This window comes from Sceloporus occidentalis, unplaced genomic scaffold (genome assembly GCF_023333645.1).
Source record: "Sceloporus occidentalis isolate IW3139 unplaced genomic scaffold, rSceOcc1.0.p SCAF_43, whole genome shotgun sequence".
In the NCBI taxonomy this organism is placed as follows: Eukaryota; Metazoa; Chordata; class Lepidosauria; order Squamata; family Phrynosomatidae; genus Sceloporus; species Sceloporus occidentalis.
Window position 1 is genome coordinate 7,922,824 of NW_028317023.1, and position 25,631 is coordinate 7,948,454.

At 38.4% G+C, this 25,631-nt stretch overlaps 2 protein-coding genes across 2 annotated transcripts in view; both read right to left on the minus strand.

Moving 5' to 3' along the window:
- Positions 1-11,763: 11,763 nt before the first annotated feature.
- LOC149289831 (P2Y purinoceptor 8-like) lies at positions 11,764-12,834 on the minus strand. The gene has a single exon (XM_089490277.1). It carries the CDS (start codon positions 12,832-12,834, stop codon positions 11,764-11,766), a length of 1,071 nt encoding a protein of 356 aa, XP_089346403.1.
- A 670-nt stretch (positions 12,835-13,504) lies between these two features.
- The window catches only part of LOC149289832 (P2Y purinoceptor 8-like), a 28,268-nt gene continuing 16,141 nt past the window's right edge, over positions 13,505-25,631 (minus strand). The window contains exon 3 of the mRNA XM_089490279.1: positions 13,505-13,684. Within this exon, the coding sequence (XP_089346405.1) occupies positions 13,505-13,684 (180 nt within the window). The remainder of the gene's footprint in view (positions 13,685-25,631) is intronic.

The following is a 25,631-nucleotide window of genomic DNA, read 5'->3' on the forward strand; positions in this document are numbered from 1 at the left end:
AGTACTACAGCTAGTAGCTTGAAGCTTTGCTTAGTACAGCTCGTCACAGTCAATTTTTCTTGAAAAGAATTAGAAATAAAATAAAATGTCACAGCAAAACAGTTATCTTCACTGCTTGCTGCACTCACTAGCCCAACAAGTTCACTTCACTGATGGACTGAGGTGAGCAAAACACTAAGGGTACTTTTAATAAAATTGAAATAAAATGTAAAATAAATGAGAAAATCTTTGCAAAACAGTTAACGTCACTGCTTGCTGATCAAAAAAAAACACAGCACTTATGCGGCTGCACTCACTAGCCCAACAAGTTCACTTCACTGATGGACTGAGGTGAGCAAAACAAATGAAATAAAATGAAAGATTAATTAAGAAAAATTGACTTGGTCTCTTACTGTTGCTAAAACAAAGCACAAACTATAGAGCTGCAGCACCAGTACTAATAAGATTAGCTGAACTATACGCTAGTAGTAATTAATTAATATTATTACTTTTATTTATAGCTAATTTAATTAACTATTAAGATAAGAAAGAATTAGAGAATTATTGATATTACTGATTTTAGATTAGACACTAGTAGATGTTCTGAATGTCTACAGTACACTCTACACTAGTATACTATTACTAACTATAACTGACAAATATATATATAATTTTATAATGAATTCAATTATTAATTATATTAATTAATATTACTGATTTTAAATTAGACACTAGTAGATGAATGTCTACAGTACACTCTACACTAGTATACTATAGTATATATATATATATATGACTGACAAATATATATATATATATAATATTATAATGAACTATTAAATTATAGATTCTATTAAATTGTAATTTATAAATTCTATTTAATTTATTTAAGCAGGACAGGCAATAGGCACTAGTGCCAGCCCAGGGCAAGGGCACCCCAGTGCCACTGAGGCACTGGGTGCACTGTCAACTCAACAGCACTTACACTAAAGTTGATGACAAATTAATTTTAAAAAAATTAAATTAATCAAATTATTATTATTAAATATATTAATTAAGTAGCACTGAAGTGAGGATGAAGTACACAGTGAGAAATGGCAGGCTAAGGCTTACCAGTCTCACACAGAACAGAACAATCTCTCTCTGTAACGCTCGGATGCAGCACAGCAGTGTTGCCAAAGCAGTCACAGCGAAAAATGAATGGATCTCTCAGGCAAGCTCTGGTCTTATAAAGGCGCCTTCAGAATTCAAAAAACAGCAGCACAGGCATTGGACGAGACCCTTAGCGTTACGTCACAAGAGTGAGCTGATTGGACAGACGAGGATCAGCTCACTCCTGTTTGAAATTTTGGCGGTTGCGCGGCAAAAACGAAGACGATCACGAAGAATCTTCGATTCTTCGTGATTGTGAGTCTTCGTCTTCGCCTACGGTTTGCCGGCACTGTATTCTGTTCTACGTTCCTTCGGAACGAACAAAAAAACGGCCTCTTCGTGCTCGTTTTCATGTTCGCCCGAAGACGAATGCACAAGTCTACTGAAAATAGCGCCTATGGCAAGCACTGAAATTGCGCCCCTGTCCATATATCTAAAACCCATTTATTAGCCCCTGCTCCCCATATATATATATAAATATTAGACCCTGCTGCTGATAGCAGGTATAGATCAACACATTAACACGCAAACCCAGCTTTGCATGTATAGATCATTTGAAATTCACTTGTGATCTCAGCACTTAAGGTATATATCAAATAAACAGAATCAGACATATAAATCCTGTATTTGCAGGTATACAATAATAATATATGAAACATAGCATTGCAGGTATAGATCGAATAAATACATGGAAACAGCATTGCAGGTATTAATCAACGGAATAAGACATATTAACCATATATTTGCAGGTATACATACATAATGTATGGAAACATAGCATAGCAGATATGGATCTACAGAATAACACAAAAACCCAGCTTTGCAGGCACAGATCAATTGGAATTCACATAAAAACATGGCATTAAAGCTATATTTAAAACCCCCTAAATTACAGGCATAGATCACAGATTGCACATGCGAAAGCCAGCCCTGGTGTCCACACTGCCCACATAGAACCTGACCAGCACCCAGATAACACACATAAGATTTGCCATCTTTGTCCCCAAATAGCCCAGCTCAAGTCAGCTTTGTCCCCAAACAGTCCGGCCTGTGCCATCTTTGTCCCATATGCACCCTGCCTGTGCCATCTTGGTCCCCAAGGCTCAAAGCTCCTGCTAGTGCCATCTTTGCCCTTCCACAATTATACATCTATGATACACACAAACACTTTTACAGTCACTCACTAATTCACACTTTCATTCAGACAATTTATCCACACATTAACTCATGCTCTCCCTCATTCAGACAATTCATCCACACATTAACTCATGCTCTCCCTCATTCAGACAACTCATCCACATATTAACTCATGCTCTCCCTCATTCAGACAACTCATCCACATATTATCTCATGCTCTCCCTCATTCAAACAACTCATGCTCTTTACTTATATCTACCCCTCTCCCTCCCTTGTCACTTTCTAACCCCTCTCCCTCCCCTTTCCCTACTACCATCTTCCTCAATATATACCCCCTATCCCCCTTTCTCACTATCTACCCCCTCTCCCTCCCTTATCACTTTTTACCCTCTCTCCCCCCTTTCTCACTATCTATCCCCTCTCATTCCCTTATCACTTTCTACCCCCTCTCCTTCCCTTATCACTTTCTAAACCCTCTCCCTCCCTTATCACTTTCTAACCCCTCTCCCTCCCCCTTTGTAGTTCTCTCACCTTTAGGTCCAACGATGGGAGCACGAGGCTTCTGTCTTCCTGCTCTGCTGCGGTGCCCGCTGCTTCACTGCTGAGCGACGAAATATGACGTCATATTCTAGCGCTCAGCATGAAATGCCAGTACCGGGATGGAGGTAGAGGCCTCTCCTCCGCATAAAAAAAACAGCGTTTAAAAGCCGCTCACTGGCGCCCCCCCTTACAAATGGCGCCTATGGCATGTGCCATACCTTAGATACGCCTCTGATTATTCACTAAGGCTATTTAAAAGTGTATCTGTAACTAATGGTTCATTACACTAAACATTATTTTATAAAGTTTTTCATTGCCATCTTATTCTATCTTATTTGATTCTATCAATGTCAGGGGTGATGACTAGAACAGAGGCTAGCTATCATGTGTTCACAAAAAGCAAAATTCATTATTTATGTTTTTTATATTTTGTATATTTGTTTCTGACCCAAATTAGCCACCATGAGACTTTTATAAATAGTCCTTGTACAAACTTTGTTCAAAGTACAAAGGATCTGTTTACCATGGGATATAACCAGTAATAAGAAATGTGTGTAACATAAAGACTGTATTCACACAGTGATGCGTTCCTTTTGAGCATTTGGCTACAATTACTTATTATTAATATTTAAGTTTGAAAGAGGCTCTATGTATTTAGGGCATCAAATGATTTCTGTAATTGTAATTTAATAAATGTGCTGCATTAAATGTTTAATGATTACTTGATATAATGATGTGAACGATTATGCTCTATACATTTTATTGTTTAAAGAATGATTTACCATTACAGACATCTGCATGTGAATAAAAGGCATTTTTCAAGAAACCAACGGTGTTGTTTTATATCGCACATCATATTCCACAGCGCTGTACAATGGGTAAATGGGACATAACAAGTAATATATAACATAATTTCACTTACAGAAACAACAGGTGAGGAGGGCCCTGCGCAAAACGAGTTTACAATCTAGATCAGACCTGGGCAAAGCACGGCCCGCGGGCCACATCCGGCCCGCTGAATAGCTCGGACCGGCCCGCAAAGAGTGTCCTGGTGACTCACCAATGAGTCCGGTGCCCCCCCCCCGCCCCGGTCACTTACCTTAAACTCCTGTGTTGGAAGCGTTTGTCTCGGGTGCCGGCGCTTTACGCTGGGCGCCGGCATATGACGTCAGACGCCGGCGATCAGCAGTGAAGCGCCGGCACCCGAGACAAACGCCTCACGCTTCCAACACAGGAGTTTAAGGTAAGTGACCGGGGCGGGGGGGGAGATCCTGAGAAGGGGGGGTTAGGGAGTTAGAGGGGAGATACTGAGAAGGGGGGGTTAGGGAGTTAGAGGGGAGATACTGAGAAGGGGGGTTAGGGAGGGAGGTCTTACTGTGTGTGTCTTACTGTGTTTGTGTGTGTGTGTCTTACTGTGTGTGTGTGTGTATCTTACTGTGTCTGTGTGTGTCTTACTGTGTCTGTGTGTGTCTTACTGTGTCTGTGTGTGTCTCACTGTGTCTGTGTGTGTCTTACTGTGTCTGTGTGTGTCTTACTGTGTCTGTGTGTGTCTCACTGTGTCTGTGTGTGTCTTACTGTGTCTGTGTGTGTCTTACTGTGTCTGTGTGTGTCTTACTGTGTCTGTGTGTGCCTTACTGTGTCTGTGTGTGTCTTACTGTGTCTGTGTGTGTCTCACTGTGTCTGTGTGTATCTTACTGTGTCTGTGTGTGTCTCACTGTGTCTGTGTGTGTCTCACTGTGTCTGTGTGTGTCTTACTGTGTCTGTGTGTGTCTCACTGTGTCTGTGTGTGTCTTACTGTGTCTGTGTGTGTCTTACTGTGTCTGTGTGTGTCTTACTGCGTGTGTCTTACTGTGTTCATAGCTTATTCAGTTATTGTAATAAATATTTTAGCCCATTTTTTAGCTCAAAATATTTTTTCCTTTTTTTTCTCCTCTAAAATCTAGGTGCGTCTTATCAGCAGGTGCGTCTTATAGAGCGAAAAATACGGTATGCACTCCGAAGCCTTGTTCATTTTGTTCACTTCTGTGCTGTGCTAATAGTTATTCAGGCCTTACTTATTCAAGCACCTCTACCAATGACGTAGGCTTGAATAACTTTATTAAACAGCACATAAGTTAACAAAATGGACAAGGCTTCGGAGTTTGTAGTTTGTAGAGGTCTGGCCCTCTAAAACCATTCCAATTTCTCATGTGGCCCCATGGGAAAATTAATTGCCCACCCCTGATCTAGATGATAATCTCTTTGCATTAAATTATCAATATACAATATTTGATTTATTTGTTGTACTTTCAGACTTTGTGTTCAGGCTTTTTTTCTGTCCAGATTGAGATGCGCATTGAATATAGGCATCTGTTTATCTCCCTACCTTGGGTACAGCTGCTCAGCCATAAAGTGTGACAGGGTGTTTTCGGAGAGGAAATGATACTAGGAACGGAAAAAGAAAGTTAATGTTCTAAATATCTTGTACTGTACACTACATGTAAATAAAACTGAAGCCCCAAATCACATGATTTAAAAAAAAAAAAAGATAATTCTATTTCCTGTATTCCTCTTTTGCAGAATACATATATACCGTATTGACTCAAATATAGGCCGCACCCGAATATAGGCCGCACCATTAAAGTTTGGTGCTATTTTAAAGAAAAAAAATACATGTATTTTAAAGAACAAGAATACATGTATTTTAACATTTTTGGTATCTATTTACCCCATCAATCCCAGGGGTTTTTGGTACCATTTTGGTACCATTTTGGTACCATGGCACTTGGTGCCATTTTTGCGGTATGTCGGTTTAGCGATTATTCTCCTTTCCTGTGAATAGTGTACCCATGTAAACTATATATTGTTGTTTCAAGGAGAGATAGAGCTTTCTTTTGATAGTTGGATGATTAGCTGAAAATTTAGAATGAGAAATTTAGTAAAAACTAGCGACAATTAGAAAAAAAAACTAATATTTTTTACATTTTCCCTCTGAATCCTCACAAAATTAGGTAAAGTGATGGAGAATCCCCTCCAAGTTTATCAATTCAGGTGTCCTGATTTCAGAAATACATAATTTATATAGATTTTCCATACTTTCCCAGCACCAGGGAGCATACTATAAGGTGTACATTTTTTGTATAATGTTTATGCCTATGGCTTAACGGGTTTGGGGGTTGTGAATGGGGGAGGAGGGTTATACTGGCTAGATGTTATCCTAGGGCAATGGGATGTAAGGTTTTTAAATTTTTTTTATTATCTTTTTTATATATATATATTTTTTTTAAATTGTATTTATTTATTTTTTTACACAAAAATGGTTAGAGGTCCTCTTAGGGACCTCCTGAACATGCCAGTGATGTCACAATGACATCACAGCTCACATTATTATTTTTATTATTATTATTTATATTTATTTAATAAACAACCTTCACTGCCGGCACTTCCGCCAGGGCTTCTATGACAGAGAAGCACTTAATGACGTCTGGAGAAAACAATATCTCCCACACACCACAATTCGACCCATTGCAGAACTGCTTGGACCAGGAACTCTGACTGCACTAGCAGCTGACCACACAGAAATACAATTTCTTGGGTGGAATGAGGTGAGATTTCAATTGGACTGTGAGCCAGCATCAGCAGGGACACCGACAGTCCAAATATTAGTCTGAGTGACCCTAAAGTAGCTGAAGATCCAATTATTGACTTCAATGTGTTTGAAGAATTAGTCAGTCAAGAGAAAATGGTAGCAGGAACATCAGCTAGGGTTATACAGATGATGAGCACCACATTTTCAGTAACAGCAAAGACGCCTGAAACCATGCTGCAAATTATGATGAAGGCATTGTGAGAACAGGGCGGAAGAAAATAGTCCTACCCGCAGACCAGAATACCTCAATCCATGCTCGTGCCCATGTGGGAGCCATAACCAAAGGCCATGATCTTTGTTCCTTCCAAACTGTGTCCTTTACCAGGTTTGACCATCAGTGAAGTGGTAGTGGCTGTTCGAAAGGGAGGTCCAATCTCTGTACCCATCCCTATTGCAAATACCACCAAGCATGGTATCACATTAGACCGACGTTGCCTCCTGGGTCACCTCCAAGTTGTAAAAACAGTGTATCCAGCAGCAGTGCGACCAGTCTGACCGAGAGTTACAACGTGAACAAACAAGACACCACGCTAAAAAATGGCTGAAGCCACCAGAGTTTGAAGTAAAGAAGTGGGCTAACAGCAGTGGTAGAACTAACCAGAAGTGGGATCTTCCGGTAAATGTGGACCACTTAAGTGAGACTTAGCAACAAGCGGTAAGACAAGTGTTGAGGAAAGAATGTCATGCTTTCGCCTTCGATGACAATGAGATTGGTTGCAACATGCACATTACTCTTAAAGATATCACACCTGTCCAGAAGACCTACATGTCGGTTCCAATAACCCTCCATCAAGAAGTGAAGGAGTATATCCAAGATCTGCTAAACAGGGGATAGATAGCTCAGTCAAGATCATCATACTCTTCACCTGTGGTCTGTGTCAGGAAGAAGTATGGAAGTCTGAGGCTCTGCTGTGACTACAGGGAATTGAACAGAAAGTTAGTGCCTGATCGCCATCCAATCCCAAGAATTAAGGACATGTTGGACTCCTTGAGCATCTTGTGGTTCTCCGTTCTTGACCAAGGGAAGGCCTATCATCAGGGATTCCTAGACACCGAAAGTCGCCTGTTAACCGCCTTCATTACTCCCTGAGGACTTTATCAGTGGGTCTGTATCCCATTTGAGCTTAGCACAGCTCCTGCCGAGTTCCAAAGGAGTATGGGAGAGTGTCTTTCAGGTCTGAGAGATGTTATCTGCCAACCTTACTTGGATGACAATCTTGTTCATAGCAGTACGTTTGAAGAACACTTGAAGCATGTTCAGACTGTCTTACAAAGTGCAAACTATTCAAGAGACAAGTGAGACCCCTTGGAAAGATGTCTCAGGAGATGGTTACACGATGGATCCAGCTGAGACTGCACCAGTACAGAAATTAAAAGCAAAAAAAGCCTGAAACAATAAGAGATTTAAGAAAGATGTTGGGATTTCTCTCATACTACCAGTCTTGCATTCCAGACGTCTCCAGAATTGTCAAGCCCTTATATGAGCTGCTATCTCTGGCCCCATATGAGCTAAATGGGAAAGACACAGCATCAGTACAAGAGTGTACCCCCTAAGCAAAGAAAAAGGGACAAACAACCAAGCAGCAAGGACATATACCGTCACAGAGACCTATTAGTTGGACAAATAGCCATCAGGAAATTCTAAACCAGCTAATTGACTATTTGTTGAAACCACCTGTCCTGGCATATGCAGATTTCACACAGCCTTTCGTGTTACACTGTGACGCTTCACAGGAAGGTCTTGGAGCAGTATTATACCAAAGGCAAGGAGGAAAGATGGACGCCACTGGAGAAGAATTACCACATGTACTCTGGGAAATATGAATTTCTGGCATTGAAATGGGCCATTTGTGAACGATTCAGGGACTATCTGTATCACGCACCCTCATTCATGGTGTATACAAACAACAATCCTCTCATCTATATCTTCACTACAGCCAAACTGAATGCCACAGATGGGTAGCACAGCTTGCACTATTCAATACCATCTAGGAAAGTCAAATGTGGATGCATATGGTCTATCCTGAATGCCGTTAGAGATAAATGACTACATTAATCAATTTAACGAAGAAATCAAACAGGATATCATCAGCTCTTCAATACTGGGAATATCTGTAGAGTTGGAAGAACCCTCACAGGGAATAGGAACAGTCTTCACAAGTGCACTGGAACTTGTACACGATGCACCCTCTAGTACAGCTACTAGCCCCCTGACTATAGAGCAGATTTCGAAAGTCCCAAGAAAAAGACCCCATCATTGGAAGAGTTCTGAGATACAAGTCAAAACATCAGCGTCCAGGAAATGAAGTCCAGAAGACAGAGCACCCAGATGTCCGGTCATTTTTGAAACAATGGACAAAACTGTATGTGAACAAAGATGGAGTGTTACACAGGAAAACTCTGGAATGAGACCAACTGATTTTGCCCAAAGAGTACAACCCACTCGTATTCTAAGAATTACACCAAGAATTGGGACACCTTGGTGTTGAAAGGAGACTCACTTTAATTAGAGACAGATTCTACTGGCAACATATGCAGAAGGATGTTGAACACTTTGTGACCAGTGTCTGTGAGTGTCTTAAGAAGAAGAAGCCCAATAAGCCTACCAGAGCACCGTTGTCTACCATTACCACAACCTATCCGTTTGAAATGGTATCCATCGACTTCCTGCATTTGGAGACATGTAAGCAAAGAAATTAATACATCCTAGTAGACATGGATCATTACACCTGGTTCGCACAGGCCTATGCGACAAAGAACAAAGCCGCCAAGACTGTAGCTGAGAAGATCTTTAATGATTTTGCACTCAAGTTTGGTTTCCCGAGCAAGATCCACCATGATATGGGAAAAGAGTTTGAGAATCAGATGTTTAAAAGGCTGAAAGAACTCTCTGGAGTCCATGACTCTCATACAACACCATATCACCCTCAAGGAAATGGCCAAGTTGAAAGGTTCGACAGGACACTGCTATCCATGTTGAGACTGGCAAAAGAGTATAATATCATAGAAGAATCCATGGGAATGATTTAAAACCTGGTGGAAAAATTCCATCCTACTGGGAAGATAAAGTTCACATAGTTGTGCAAAGAAAAGGCAAAGAAAGCTCTGTCTATGAAGTCAGACCAGAAAAGAAGAGAAGGTAGAACATGAGTACTTCACAGAAATTTGTTAATGCCATGTGACCACTTGCCACTGGAAAAATCTGAGAAGGCCACAGACCAGCCAAAACAAAAGGAAAAGGATTCCTTGAAGAAGAAAAAGAAAGTAAAGCAAAAGACACAGCCTCGTTGTAACCTGGATAGTGACTCAGAGGAAGATTACCAACTGGTATACAGATTCAAGCCTCTCGTAGAGAAGAATTCTAGAAATGGAGACACAATCCTAAACCCGAAAGCTAGAGTTTTCCAACCCCAGGTCACCCAACAGCCAAATGAATACTTGCCGCCACCTGAGGTAGAAGTATCAATACAGATTCAAGCCTCTCGTAGAGAAGAATTATAGAAATTAAGACACAATCATAAACCCGAAAGCTAGAGTTTTCCAACCCCAAGTCACTCAACAGCCAACTGAATACCTGCCACCAGCTGAGGTAGAAGTATCAATACCATTGATGAAAATTTAGAAGATGACAGACACAGTGAAGTTAAAGTTCCCCAGCCAGCACTTGAAGCAGGACAGTCTTCTGATGAAGAACAAGAAAACCCTGTACAATCACCTAAATCACATTCACAGAGAGAGAGACGCCAACCAAGAATGTTGACTTATGAAACTTTAGGGCAACCTTCTGTGATACAAAGAGAACTACCTGTGAAGGACATTCACACCACACATGTCCAAGGTTTTGGAGACCATGGAATACAATGGACTTACAGACCGCTTATTAAAGTGATACCTAGAGAATTGAAAGTCAAATACTACTGTTATAGACATACTGACCGGTAACATTGTTGTCAAAGCATAAAAATTATTTTGTGAAATTCTTTAAGAGATATTAAGTCAAATGTTTGAAAGAGATAATATGGTTGTATCAGACTAAGAGTAACTGTAGGCCGTAAAATTGAGTCTGATAACAGTAAAGTGTAATGAAAAGAAACTGCTTTAAGTGAACGATTGTTCTTCAATTCTCTACTGAGAACTGAACATTGCAATAGCAAAAATATTATGGGTAAGCTTAGAGTGCACCATGAGCTTTATCCATGACCCTTGGTAGACAGTAAGAAGTGTATCTAACAGGTTTAGGATTTATTCCTGAAAATATATTTGTATATATATTGGTGTTTTGTTAAAGAACACAACTTCTAAACAGCCAGTTTTTATATTACACAGATCTAATGTGTTTGTCTTCAAAAAGAGGAAATGTCTGTTGACATTTATATTTGTGGGGAGAGTGTGGCACTTTGTGTATTAAATGGTCATTTAAACTCATTGCACCTCAAAATAATACAGTATGTAAAGTATTAAACATGTTTTTATTGTTATTATTGACAATCCCATAACTACATTGTACAGTTCTTTTGCTGCTGTTTTAACCTCCTACCAGCAGGTGGCGATCCCTATGTTCTCAGCCACAGTAACTGTAATTGGTGCCATGGGAACACAGAGTGCCCAGAGTAAAGCAGAGTCATTTATCTGTTTTCCGAATCACAAAATAAATGTGTTGCAGCAGAACAAGCTCCGTCTCTTTATTCTAAAAAAATGCAACATGTGTCTTTATAAATCTGTGCTGTCCAGCACACAGGTTATGAGCATCGCAAGCAGTTTAATGTTCCAGCACAAAAAAAAAAAACATTTCAGCCTTCAGATAAATGTATTTTATTTATATTTGAACATAAAATAATTTTGTCCAATGGTAGATAGTGAACAGGAAAAACAAAATTCTAGAGGTAATGGGGATTTAAGTGCTTTACAAAGTGTTCTCAAATGATAAACTGAGTGCAGTCAAACATTGTTTTTTTAATGCAAAATAGAATATAAAGCAGTATATTCATTGTAAGATAAATACCGATAAAGCATCCTGTACATATACCGTATACAAAAAAGCACTAGAGTATGTTTGTTTATTCAAGCCAAATTACCTTTATACATTTATATACATTTTGCCCCAGCTCCTATTTTGATCATAAAGTAATTTTCAATGTCATAGCATAGCCACATTTTTAAAGTGCTTTGTTCTTTGCTCCCAGTAGTTTTCAACCCTTGTACTATTTCCACTCATGAAGTTCATAAATGACACGTTTTTTCTTTCTGTACATAAATATAAATGCTTGTTTGATAATTAAATGTAAAATATGATTTAAGAGCTCATTCAGAAAGTCTTGTAACACAGTCTATAGGTCACTTTGCTGAAGGTTATGTTTATGACCATTTCCATTTTCAAGGGCTTCCACTTGTTCATTTGAGAAGGTCGCTGAGAATAAGCTGCCTCGTCGCCCCTCATAGCTTTTATTTCTCTTGAAGCTTCTATTCCATACCTGCAAGACTTTTTTGTAGAAATCTTTAGAAGCAAAATAATAAAGAAAAGGATCCAGGCAACTACTCAGGCAGCTCAAGGTAAGTGTGAGTTTATAAGCATGGTAGTAGCTTTTGTAATAGAATAATCGACAAATAGTGTGTATTAAGAGGATAAAATTGTTTGGGGCATAACACGTGACGAATACAACAAGGACCATGATAGCGAGTTTTATCGAGCGTTTCTCTTGACCTGTCCCGCGTCTATTTGAACACTTAACAAGTGTCCATATTATGCAAACATAACAGACGACAGTCACAATTAGAGGAATTAAAAATAAACACATAAAAAGGCCACCAATAAAAATTGCCCAATACACTAGATTTGGTAGCATATTCCACTTAAGTATATCAAAGCAAGTGGTTATATTTAAATGCTTCACTTCATAGGTCAGGTTTGTAGATATGAGTGGATACAACAAAGCCAAGGTAAATATCCAAATAAAACAAATGGCAGCAACTGCGTATCTTTTTCTCCTCCATGTACTTGCCTTCATTGGATGGACAACACCCAAGTAGCGCTCAATGCTAATTGACATGATGGTCAAGATAGAAATGTACATGTTTGCATAAAATAGCACAGACACTATATTGCAAAGCCATGTCCCAAATATCCAGTGATTGTTGTTGATGTTATAGATGATTTGGAATGGAAGAAATATTGCAAGGACAAAGTCTGTAAGACTCAGATTGATCATGAGGATTATAGAAGATGTAATGGGTTTGGAATGGAATATCAAAATCCAAAGGGATAACAGATTCCCCGGAATGCTGATTAAAACCAATATTGAGTAAACCACAGGAAGAGTAGTTGAAACAATTTTGTTTTCAAGCATTAACAGTGTCTCATTATCAAGCTTCGATTCTTCAGGTAAGCTCCATACATCCATAATGGATCTGGTTTTGGAAAACTTTGGATTTTGAAAGCGTTTGGATATTCTTTAAGTCTAAAATAAAAGAAAACAAACAAACTTAATTCATATATTAATGCATTTTTATAAGCTAAAATAACATCACATTAAAACACTTCAAAGCACAATAACATTTTTGCAGACTAGACACTGATTTTATAATCCATGTTTTAGTTCTCCCAGTCTAACCAGTGTGAAGTGGAGGATTTGTGGACCCTGCACAATAATAGAAACTTATCTTGTGAGCACATTACTCTCACTGGTACTGGGCCCTAAGTATAACCCAGCTCTCAGCAGAGTCTAGTCAGCTAAAGATAGCTCACATTTTCACATTTAGCATAACGCTAAGACTTACAGTGCTCTTCTATCTCTTCATTGTTACTATGGATTTGCCACTTGACAGGTGTGCTTTGTCTACATAATAATTATGAATTAAAGTTTTGTTTTCTTTGTGTTGTATAGGCTGTGTACACGTGTCCCCACTCATTACCCATTTTCTGAATACCCATAATGTATGCCACACCCACATGTTAACTAAGCTTTGGGCAGCAGGTCCAGGGGGTAGCAGGCTTCTGCAGCATCACCAGTGTAGAAGTGACCCTCTAGGGAGCGATCTGCCCTTCCTCTGCGCTCCTGGCCAATGAGCCAGTTACAAAGGAGATCTCTGAGCCGACAAGGCCTTCATAGGATATATTACAATGGGCTGGACGCCTTTAAGACATGGAGCTCCAGGATATGACATCTCATCTTGATGCTCCCCAGCGAGGACGACAGCCTTGGAGTCACTGCCCTGGGCCAGGCTTAGGGCAGGGACAAAGGTAAATAGTTGCTGCATAAGAGAAGAAAAATCTATATTCTTCAGACCTTACGCAATGTGATATTGCATCACTGTCTATAGAGAAACTATATACACTTAGTATCTAAAACTGGAGCTTAGGGCACAGAATGTTGTAAGGAGCCTTAAAAACACTAGAAGTCCATGAAGATGCTGTAGTTAAGGAGTTAGCAAACGGTGAAGAAAACTAACCACAAACACCCTTGTGCAACTTTGATAAATATCAAGACCTTAAAAGGAAAAAAACACTCATTATTTTTATGATATAAGTATCGAAATCATCAATAGGTAAAGATTATACATGTACAGTTTTTGCTAGTTATGGTTTCATATACATCCTAAATGTCCTTGATGATGATTTTTTTAAATATTAAATACAGCTTACTTTTAAAAGTTGTCTGTTAGTATACATGTACAGTATGTACCAACACTACCTTTTGATATCATATTTATGATATCATACTGCCTCTTTAAATTAAATCATACCTAATTTCTAAGGATAAAAATAAAATAAAAGATGTCCATTTCATATTAGATATGTTTAAAAATATGATTTTGGTACAAAGTAGGGGAATGCCAGATATACACAAGTAACATTGCTACTGGTGCTTCCTCTATATGTTCAGCTTATATTGCAATTTTGAAGAATAGAATGTGGGCACCTCATCAAAGTATAAACTTTCTCACACCCTAATTTCCTGTTTCCCTTAGATTTGCAAACTGCACCTGCAAAAAAAGCATATAGTTCAAAAGAGTATATCAAGAAATATGCACTACAAATGTACTAATAATTTACACTATAACATCATATGATTGCACTATAAAGCAAAGCATGAAATGTAATCTGGGCGACCTGCAGTTGACTTGAGCCCATTCCTACCTTAGCCCAACATATGAGTACAGGAATAATGTGAGTTACAGCCAAACTGTCCTCTAGGGCAATAAGGCTTACGAACAGTTGGAGAGCTTTCTGGCTACACATTGCTGGCCCAGACTCACTCAGGCATCCAGTCTGTTGTATATTAGTAACCGTGATTATGGTACCAGTTAAGGTGAAGTCCACAGAGGTCAACTTTGACTTTTAATACTTGACCCCTATGAATTCTTTATACTGCCATTACCAGACCAGTTACCATATAAAAGGCAGACTTTGTTGAAATTATCCAGAGCATGGGCTTAGCCTAAATGTCTTCTTAGATGATGCAACCCTATGGAAAAGTGCATGTGACTGTTGACAAGAAGGGCGTGCTGACCCACCCAAATCATCTGCACTCAAGATTGCATGTAAAAGGTAGTTTGAGGGTTAGAAACACAAGGGAGATTATATATGAGGAAGTGAAAAAGAAACAACTTTTTATAGTTGAGCAGATGGCACAGAACACATTTGTTTTCAAATTAGCTTAAGTAACATTTAGGAAACGTTACACGCACTGAATTATTTCAACAAAGCACCTCATATATTTCTTTGTCTTGAAAATAAGGGTGCATAAGCATTATATGGGCATTACAGATGCAGTCCATGGAGTCCCATCATACCTGGAAAATTCTAAGGTATGTTGGCCTGGAGGCAAAAAGTAGGGGGGTTGAGGGTGTGTGGGGCTTGGCCCTACTCCAATAGGTCAAAAGGCTATCCTAGAGGCAACATGGAGTCTTCCGGGCTGATCTAGAGAGTTCCCAGATATGGTGGTAATTCATAGGTACCATTGGTTTGAAAAGCCCTGTTATAGATGAGCATCTGTTCTCCTGGCACACACCTGGTCATTGTGGACCAAATACATTTTAGTGAGCAGCTGAAATGACTTTGGTTTTATCTTTGCATCCTAGCTACTTGGATGTACATAGGCCAACTGCACCATGGTATAAGTCATTAGTAAATTAAACTATGATAAAGTTATGTGACTTAGATTTGCTTTTATTTTATTTTGTTTGAGAACTATTTAATACTTTACATTATTTAATGCTTACCCTTTACAAAATAAGAAGGCAACAGAATTAGTTATGGCTTAATTGCTCAAATTTTTTGGAAGTGTTTTCATTTTAATAACGGCTTTTGTCTTTTTTTTTTACGACCCTTGGAGGAATTTGCCCGCTTTTTAAATCAGAGGAATGTCTAAGATTGGTGCAGATGCAGTTTAATGTCGATAAATGCAAAATAATGCATTTGGGCATAAAAACAGCAACAGAAAGACTTGGAAGTAATTATTTCTGAGAACTTAAAGGTAAACAGACAATGCAACAAAACATTTGAAAAGGCAAGCAGGATGATAGATTTTATAGCTAGAGGAATGAGTAGCAGAATGAAGGTGCTCTGGCCAGACCTCACCAAGAGAGCTATGTGCAGTTCTGGAGTCCTAATCTCCAGAAAATATATTGAAATTATGGAGAGAGCCCAGAGAAGTGCTACGAAAATGGTTACTGGTTTTCAGGATAAAAATTCTCAGGATAGTTTAAAACATAAAATAAGTTAAAAAAAAATGCAGGACAGAAATTTATTTCAAAGGAGGAGAAATGTTAGAATAAGAGATCATAGTCTAAAACCAGAGGGTCAGAGGCTTAGGTGTAATGTAAGAAAGTTTTATTTTACTCAGAAGGTAGTAGATAAGAACAGCCTCCCAGCGGAAGTATCGTAGGCTAATGCAGTGAGGTAATTTAAAGATGCATGGGATAGCCATTTGTCCATACCATATCCAAATGTTTTTTTTTTATTATTATCTGTTGTCAAATTATGTTTCTAGTTTTGTCGTAAGAACTGTGTAAATTGTTGGTACTATATAATTAAAATATAATAATAATAATATATAAATATAAATATAGTTGTCATTAAAACCAAGCAGCTGCATTTGTATAAGCTAGTTTTAACACAACTGTTGATCAACAACTAACTCTGTAAGGAAAGGTTTGGGAAATTTCTTTGTATGGACAAAGAGAAATACGATTGATTCCAATATGCAGTAGGAGGAAAACATGGTGTTTTTTTGCCATTTTGTATTGAACATAATTATATCCCTTTTAGTACTAATATCAGAGTGTTCAAAATCTTGCCAAGTACTTAAGACACTCAACCTTTTTTTTATAAGCTCATCAATCCTCCCTTTATTTTCACCTAATTTTAGTTTTTTAGCTCAAGCCACCAAATAACTTATTCCTCTACTTTTGCAAAACAACAGAAGATATTTATTGAATGAAGAAATTCACCATTTTTTTACTAGCATCATATAAATATATAATTTACACAATGTAATGTTATTGGACAGCCATATAGTTTTCATGTGTATGTATTCTTGCCCAATCTACTAAAAAGTACTCATCAAACTACCTTTGGCAAACAGAACACTCCTAAGTCTAATCACACAGGAATCCTATCTTCTACAAAAAATACACAGCAAAAACACCTTCATAATATAAGCAGGACTTCATAAGTATTGCCACAAAGAATCACTTTAGTGTCATGTTTAAGCTGGAAAGTCACCCAAAATATCAAGTCTCTGTCTGTCTACAATGGTAATCTACAGCTCTACAAATAAAAAAAGGTAATTGAAATAAAACTAAACCTAATCATTTTAATTGTAAATTAAATTGCTCTATACAGCACCAGACTGAATGCTTAAAGAAAAATACCATATTTATTATTCTTGGGACTGTATGCAATAACCAGCAGATCAGTTTTCTCATTAGCTGGATGTCTCCCCTAATTATTTTATTTTAACCTTTATTTTTCGACTCCATATTTTACCGTGTTTCCCCGATAGTAAGACACCCCCGATTGTAAGACATATCGGGAGTTTCAGAGAGGTCAGCTAATATAAGCCGTACCCCGAAAGTAAGACATATGTCTTACTTTCGGGGAAACACGGGGGGATTTGCCTCCAGTGCCCTCCCCCTCCGACTGAAGAGACAGCGCCGTTTTGATCAGTCTGCCGACAGGTGTCACTGGCTCTGTGTCCTCCCGGAAAAAGGTCAGTGCTGGTCATACAGAGAGAGACCAAGGAGGGGGAGGGGGGTGTGAAGAGATTCTCTGCAGCTCTTATTGTAACCGCAAGATGCAGCTGAGGAGGACTACAAGTCCCAACATACCGGGCTGTGTGGGCTTACAGTTCTCCTCTGCTGGAGCAGCAATAATGTTTTCCGTGGTCCATCCATGTTAATTTTATGGTTAAAACAAAAAATTCGACAATTTTTTCCCAATATAAGACATACCCCGAAAGTAAGACATAGTGGGGCTTTTAGGGATAAAAAGAAAGTAAGACACTGTCTTACTTTCGGGGAAACACGGTATGATCAGTTTGTACTGCATATCTGTACAGAGTAATTTACTGCTCTTCCATTTAAGTAATCTTTAGTAAAGTACTGTTAATGAATAATGTATGATATTTGTTACTGTTTTTTCTTTTCTCTCTTTGCAGACGATCTGAGGACTCAAAGGGAAGAGAAAACTGTAAATGTGACACAGGGCTGCCTTTAACACGTCCGGTGGAAGTCTATGAAGGGGACATGCAAAGGAAGCGCAAAGATAACTGTGCAAGTAACTGACACTTTTGGGCTGGGGTGACAGAGGGAGATCCATTATATTTAAAGATGACCCTAGCATGGCAGCAGCAGTGTTAAAATTAACTAGGTGAACATACAGGAAAAATGGAAAGGTTCAGTACAAGGTGAGGTGAGCCTTATGTTGCAAGAAACTAGATTTTGTCTACAATGTATTTACTAGACAACAGACAAAACATCATATAAACAACAGAAATAAATCTGTACGAATCAGTTTTCCAGGCTCTATATTTATATTCTTTTTTTATCGAAATTTCAGTAGAATAATTTTTTTTCCATCAATCATTCTTGGGAGAGAAGATGTTAAGTGCTGAGCTAGTGTAGGGTACAGCAACCATGTGCTCCAGTAGGTGTTTGCTATGTTGTTATATATTTCATCTACAGCACTAGAAACACTAAGCTGGCCATGGTCTCCATTACTGTTGAGAACTCTACCTTCAAATGTGTCCTTTCCTCACACAAGATGCCACAAAACACTAATTTTCTTCTTTGTGATATAATCATTTCTAGATTATTGCAACTTCATACTAACTGGCCTTCTCATCTCCTGCTTTTCACCATTCCATCCATAATCCATTCCACAATCAAATCATCCTCACTATGACAGCCCTCACGCTCAATCTGATTTCCCCCAAGCTTCTAAAAGATTGTAAGTTCACAAGAGGGCTCTATTCTTCTTCTGTACCTGTATGAGTTAATGTGCATAAATGTTATTGCTAGCTTCAAAATGAGCTGGAGAGCGCTCTATAAATATGTTGTATAATGATGAGATGCAGGAAACTATTTTCATCAATGTGATATTGTTATAAAATCTACATATCAGAATTGTTTTTCCTACAGGCAGGGCCGGCCCTACAATGGAGCCGAGTGGGGCAATTGCCCCAGGTGGCACTTTAGAAGGGGCGGCACTTTAGAAGGGGTGCTTTTTTTTTTTTTTTTGAAGCTGAGGAGAGAGAGGGGCGCCGAGTGGTTTTCGCTTACCCGCTTGGCGCCCCTCTCTCTCCTCTGCGAGCCTTTTAGCTCGGTCTCTGTGCCGGCTTGTAATGCTGAGCGCCGGAAGTGACGTCAATTTCCGGCGCTCAGCATTACAAGCCGGCAATGTGGCAGAGCAGGGAGACTCGCCGCAGGACTGTTTAAAGGTAAGTACCGGGGGGGTGGGACTTAGATAATGGCGTCGGCGAAGTTTAAAATGCCGCCCTCCCCCCCGGCGTCAGCAGGGTGGGGGGGGCGGCATTTTAAACTTTGCCCCAGGGGGCATTAAGTCTTTGGCCGGCCCTGCCTACAGGCTCTAGCTTTGAGTGCTCTATCTCCGAGTGTATGAAGTATGGGTAGACCACCTCAGCCCAACATAGACCCTTTTCTGCCTACTCCTGGAAAAATAAGTCAAAAGCGTATTTTTCAATTTTGAGATAGCTACATTAGTTTGGGGGGGGGGTTGGCGGGCATTATTTGATTTTAAGTCAAATTCCTATTAAAATAGTTTAGCTTTTCCATAAACAAAGTTGCTTCTATTGTTCCAGTTAAATAACGCACACTGTGACTATGCAATATTAAAAGAGACCCCCTCAAAAATTGTTAGTGTTTTATGTTTGAAAAAGAAATTAAATGGGCATCATTTTATTTAACAGCAGCAGCATATTTCATGTCTGATATACAGAAGAAGGCAAATATCTTAAAAACATCTAAAGCAGACATTTTTGGCAAAGGTTCCAGTTCCTGGAGTACTAATGTCTGTCTGGGTTTTTGTTTTTCCTTTATATGCAGACACATGTTTATCTACTTGTCTGTTAAAATGCATATCTGATGACTTGTCTGCTTCTGTTGTCTCTCACTTTTTATCTTAAAAATGTTTTTTTTAGTTTTCCTGTTGATCTATATCTTATAAAGCATCTTGAACACTTGCGTTATGCTGTGCAATATCAGTGGTCACAACTGACCACATAAATATCACGTGATAAGTAAAACAAAAATTCTTACACTATATTGCCTTGTTAGATTATTGCACGTCAAAAATGTTTAAAAAAACGAGGTTGTCATAACGATAGATACCTACAAATATGTGAAGAGGTTCAATAAAGTCCTGGAGGGTATATAAGAGGATGATGTCAGATGGTGGAACTGTGGATGGGATATTGTGAGCTAGGGTAGTAGATACCTAGAATAGACTTCATGTGGAAGTAGTAAAGTGAAGGAATTCAAGAGGGATTGGGATGTGTATACAATTATCTTAAATTCTAAGTAATTAAAAAAAGACAAGAGCCGATGAGTCAATTGGTTAGTTTTTGCTATCATAATACATCTATCTATGTGTGTGTTAATGTTCCACCTAGTATCATATTATGTTCACCATGTTGTTATTGGTCACTTTATTTAATGGCCCTGAGAATTTAAAAACACAAAAAAATAGATAATGCAGATTACTTTAATTTAACACTGTTAATCTGTTTACAAGTTCATGCAAGGCATTTTTGTACTCTGATTCTGAATATTCAATTATAAGATGGAAAGACTAAAGAAAAGCACAATAGGTTGAAAACATCAAAACAACTAACTTTGTTAAAGATTGTAAGAGGCTCTTGTTTTCTGTTTTTTGTTGATCGCGTATCACGTCACGTAGAAATGTAAAACCATACAAGGTTGACCTTCATGCTCAAACACTGTCATCTGTTTTTCTTTTAACATTTAGAATCAGCAGAGTATCGATAATTATATCACTGTGCTCCACTAATATAATTACAGTGATCCCATGAAATACTTAGATTTACTTCATTGTGCTGAGCCCTAAAAATTTTTTTATGTTTTGATGAAATAATGCAGATAGTGACGTGAGAATTCTAATGGAGAGAAGCAGGAAAGGGCAAACTCTGGGGGACAGTCCTGGGAAGCTTCCTGGAATGGTTACATGCCAATTGAAGCTTACGTGTCCCTCTTTTATGAAAAACATAACTTGTTTGGGCATATAATATTTTATTTTGATGATGATTAATCTACATGTGTTATGGATAATAAAAATAGCTTGGAACAACTCAGACGTTCCCTTTTTTAGCAGTCTTGTGATTCACGTGATATGCTACCAACAGAAAAAAAGAAAGGCTGTGAGATTGTCTGATCCAAAAGTTGGCATCCTAAAAGTGCTCAATGAACACCGGACACTTAAGTGCTAAAAGTGCTGAGTTGTTATAACCACTGTCGGTATTTTTACATCTATTACATGGTAATTTACACTGATCTGACAATGCAGAACACTGCTTAAGTGAGTTTGAGAATCGCCACAAGGAGCTCTCTACAGCAAGGACGAACAAAACATCCCCTTTGATAAGCTTAGAGGGTGATATGACTTATAGCCAAGAATATGGTTGCCATGTCGGCTATTTTTTTATCTGGATATATCTAATTTTCATATGCTGTTAACCGTCATCTATATTTCTGCCCTGTTTTATGTGGAATCACATAATGAAATCAATTCCTTAATCAAGGACACACACACATATACATCTTGTTGTCTCAATATTTCTCAATGTATTATAAAGAAATTTGTAATAAAAGACCTACCTGTTGTAAAACTTGGCTATTCTTTCCTGTTTTCCAGAATTCTAAATTGATCAATGTAGTATATTAAGCAAAAAAATCTTCTAATTCCCATTCTCCTGAAGTGTTCCTTAAGAATGCAACACAATTTGACATGATTAAATAATTATTTATAGGAAGGGATAGAGCACTCAGCAGTACTTGGAGGAATGTTTCTTATGCTGCATTGAGTTATAAAAGTGTTAAATTCAGTCGATGGAACGGCACAATTTAATTTGTGACTTTTTTATGATCACACCTGGGAACTTGCCAGATCAGGCTACCTGGAGATCTCCCTCTTCTGGGACAGTCGCTTTGTGAGGCGGGGGTTACCATGTGACAGGTGGGGTTAGCTGGCAATAAGGGTGGGGCCAACACCAGACAGAACAAATAGTATGAGAGATGGAGGAAAATTGGGCGTGACTGGGTGTAACTAAACACATCTCTCTTGCCCCAGAGAAAGAGCAGAGTCACCCAGCAAAGAAGTGCTTTACCGCGATATCTTTCCCATATATGAATACCATGTGTTATAAAAATCATATTTTCATCAGTCAAAGTACTACAAACCCTGCAGGATCCCCTATGGTCCTACCTGCTGCTGATCACACATTCTGTGTGACCCCTTCTCCATTCTGAGCTCTCTAGTCAAAAATGAAAACGTAAAACAAGCAAAAATGTGTCTTAAAAAACTCTATACCCCTTCCAGCCTGGTCGGCATTCTCCACAAAATGATAAACAAAGAAAAAAAAAATAATAATAATTTTGTATAAAGTAGTGCGATTGATCTTTGATATCCTCCAAAACGTACAAAACCATACATACTGAATATTTCTGTACTTCTGTACATGTATGATGTTGTTAAACTAAAATTGTATTCTCCATCTGCAACTGCAATTGGAGTGGGAGAAAGCCTGAGAATTGAAAGGGGTATGCAAATAATGACACTTGTTTTTCCGCAACACGCACATGTGTATGTAACTTTTGCAATCTGCTATTAAGGCTACAGTTGCATCGTATCACAGTTCATTACAATTTCATTACGGTAAAGAATGATTGTCCATCTATATGAGAATGCATTAGAAATAAAACCCTACCTGTCCTGAAAAGAATATATTTGTGTGGTTACACTACATGAGAACGAGGGAAATTAGAGCTGTACAAAGCAAGAGTTAAAATGGTCTCAAATGTAAAATAGCTTACATCTTTAAAGGGTAAAATGTAAAAAACGACCATGAGAAATTATCTGCACGGTCGGTGTATGGCTATATGATACAGTATTATGAGACAAATTGGAGGTATCAACCAAACTTTGAAAGAAAGGAATACTGCAGAGCGAGGAACGTTCTAGATAAAAGTCGTGGAAGCCATATAATTTCTCTAAATCCAATGTAATTTTATAGTAGAGCAACAAGGTGGTGAGTCCCAGAGCCCAACTACAAGACAGCTCATCCTACACACACAAGCATAGAAACATACTTACACACACTAACATACAGGTAATTTCACACAAACATTAGTAGTCTTCTGCTCCCTCTCTGTCCTCACATGCTGCAGACGTCTGCAGGGTTTGCCGGGGCCTCCATTATGTGAGTGCAATGAGTTGTCCAGACTTTTTTTTTAGGGAAAAAAAAGATTTCATATTATATGTACTTATATACTCACCATGACTCCAAAAACAGCGCTAACTGCAAAAATACATGCACACAATTACCAAGCATATCTCATAATCATAGCACAGTAAGAGCTGACTCTGTGTCCAAAACACTGCCTACCTAATTAAATCAATGCAAACCACTGTGTTTCCAATTAAGATAAAAGAAAAGCGTCAAAGCAGTTACGCATTAACTGTAATTTTATAGAGATCATCCTAGAGTTAGTCAGGTTATTACTATATTGCATTATACCAGTAGAAACTGTTGCAAAATGATCCTTATATTTTTAATGCAAAATGTCTGAATAATATATATATATATATATATATATATATATATATATATATATATATAGTCTAATCGCAATGTTAGGCTGCTAAGTAATTAAGTTTAATCATATTTAACGTAGTTTAAGTATTGGAAGTAACTACAGTGTGCTTACCTGGCATGAAGAGGAATTATTGTTAACTGCAGAAGACAAAATAAGGCTAAATTTACTGTATATTTAAGAAAATTAGACTAATTCTATGAAAATCTCTGCACGTTTATGGTTTACCATTACATTACTGAATTTGGCATTGAGGGGTTGAGTTGTCTTTAGACTTGTCTGTGCATGTGCTAGGTGTTTTATTTTGACAAATTTTTTTAGTAGACCCTTCTAGAGATTTCTAGAAGTAGTTTTTATAATCTAAGAATGTACATGTAAAATGTGTCCATTTAAGTTGCACTAATAGTCTGCACAACCAATGGCGTAACTACAGGATGGCAACTGATGGTGCCCGTCTCTCTAGGGGGACCGGGAGACCCCTGCAACCACTTGTTCCTGTCTCTCCAATACGCTTCAAAATTGTTCAGAAAGGACCCTTTCTACCTGAACCAGCGCAGTCCAGGTCAGAGGGGCTCTTTCTAAACAATTTTGTACTGGCATGAAAAGAGAGAGACATCACATGACCCCCAGGTTGAAACCAAGGAAAGCTGCAGGAGGTGTAAAGGGGTAAAGGCAGGAGGGAGGTGGTTTGTATGTTTTTATGCATGTGAGCATACATGTCTATTTATAAGTGTCTGTGAGCTTGCATGTCTATGAATACTATTCTTAGTCCCTGGCCATATCTTATATTTAGCTTAGCCTTATGCCCATCCCAATGCGTGCTTAAGCACCTTCACTGTATTAACATCTACCACTTCTGTTGGAAGGCCATTCCATGCTTCAACCACCCTTTCTGTGGTTGAAGTATGGAACGGCCTTCCAACAGAAGTGGGGCATCCTCAAACGGAAGATGGGGGAGTGCAAGGTCTCTAACATCCACCAGCTCTGTGATGTCGTCATGGAGGAGTGGAAGAGGACTCCGGTGGCAACCTGTGAAGCTCGGGTGGACTCCATGCCCAAGAGGGTTAAGGCAGTGCTGGAAAGTAATGGTGGCCACACAAAATATTGACACTTTGGGCCCAATTTGGCCATTTCTACTTAGGGGTGTACTCACTTTTGTTGCCAAGGTTTAGACATTAATGGCTGTGTGTTGAGTTATTTTGAGGGGACAGCAGATTTATACTGTTATACAGGCTGCACACTCACTACATTGAAGCAGAGTGTCATTTCTTCAGTGTTGTCACTGATATAATATTTACAAAAAATATATAATAAAATATTTACAAACATGTGAGGTGTGTACTGTATATACTGTATATATATATATATATATATATATATATATATATATATATATATATATATTGTTATGTACAATTTTATCGTTTCTTAGCAGGTGATAGGAGAAAATATTTTTATCTAAAGTGTATTTTAGGGGAGGCAGTTTGTCTGTTTAAGACCGGAATAACATGCAAATCCCCTATGTCCTGTCCGTTACAAATATATTGCTAGTCTAACAAAGCAAAGGAAACCAGTACCCATACAGGAATTGTGACATTACACCAGGATGTTGCTTCATATTAACTGCCATAAAGGTCTGTCTGGTTTTCACAGTATGGATTTTTTTATACATGGTACATCTGTTGCTAACTGATAGAGAAGTTCGATATTTTTGACAGTATAGAGATGAGAGCGGGATATTAGTTAAATATATCAGCACATAGTTTTTAGTTTCAATACTGCTTCAGGAAGTATGCTGTAGGCCAGGGGTGTCCAAGTTTTTTTTTCTGTAGTGGGCCACTTCATCAGA

Coding starts and splice junctions, on each gene's coding strand:
- LOC149289831 (XM_089490277.1), bottom strand. CDS start 12,834: ATGGATGTATGGAGCTTACCTGAAGAATCGAAGCTTGATAATGAGACA.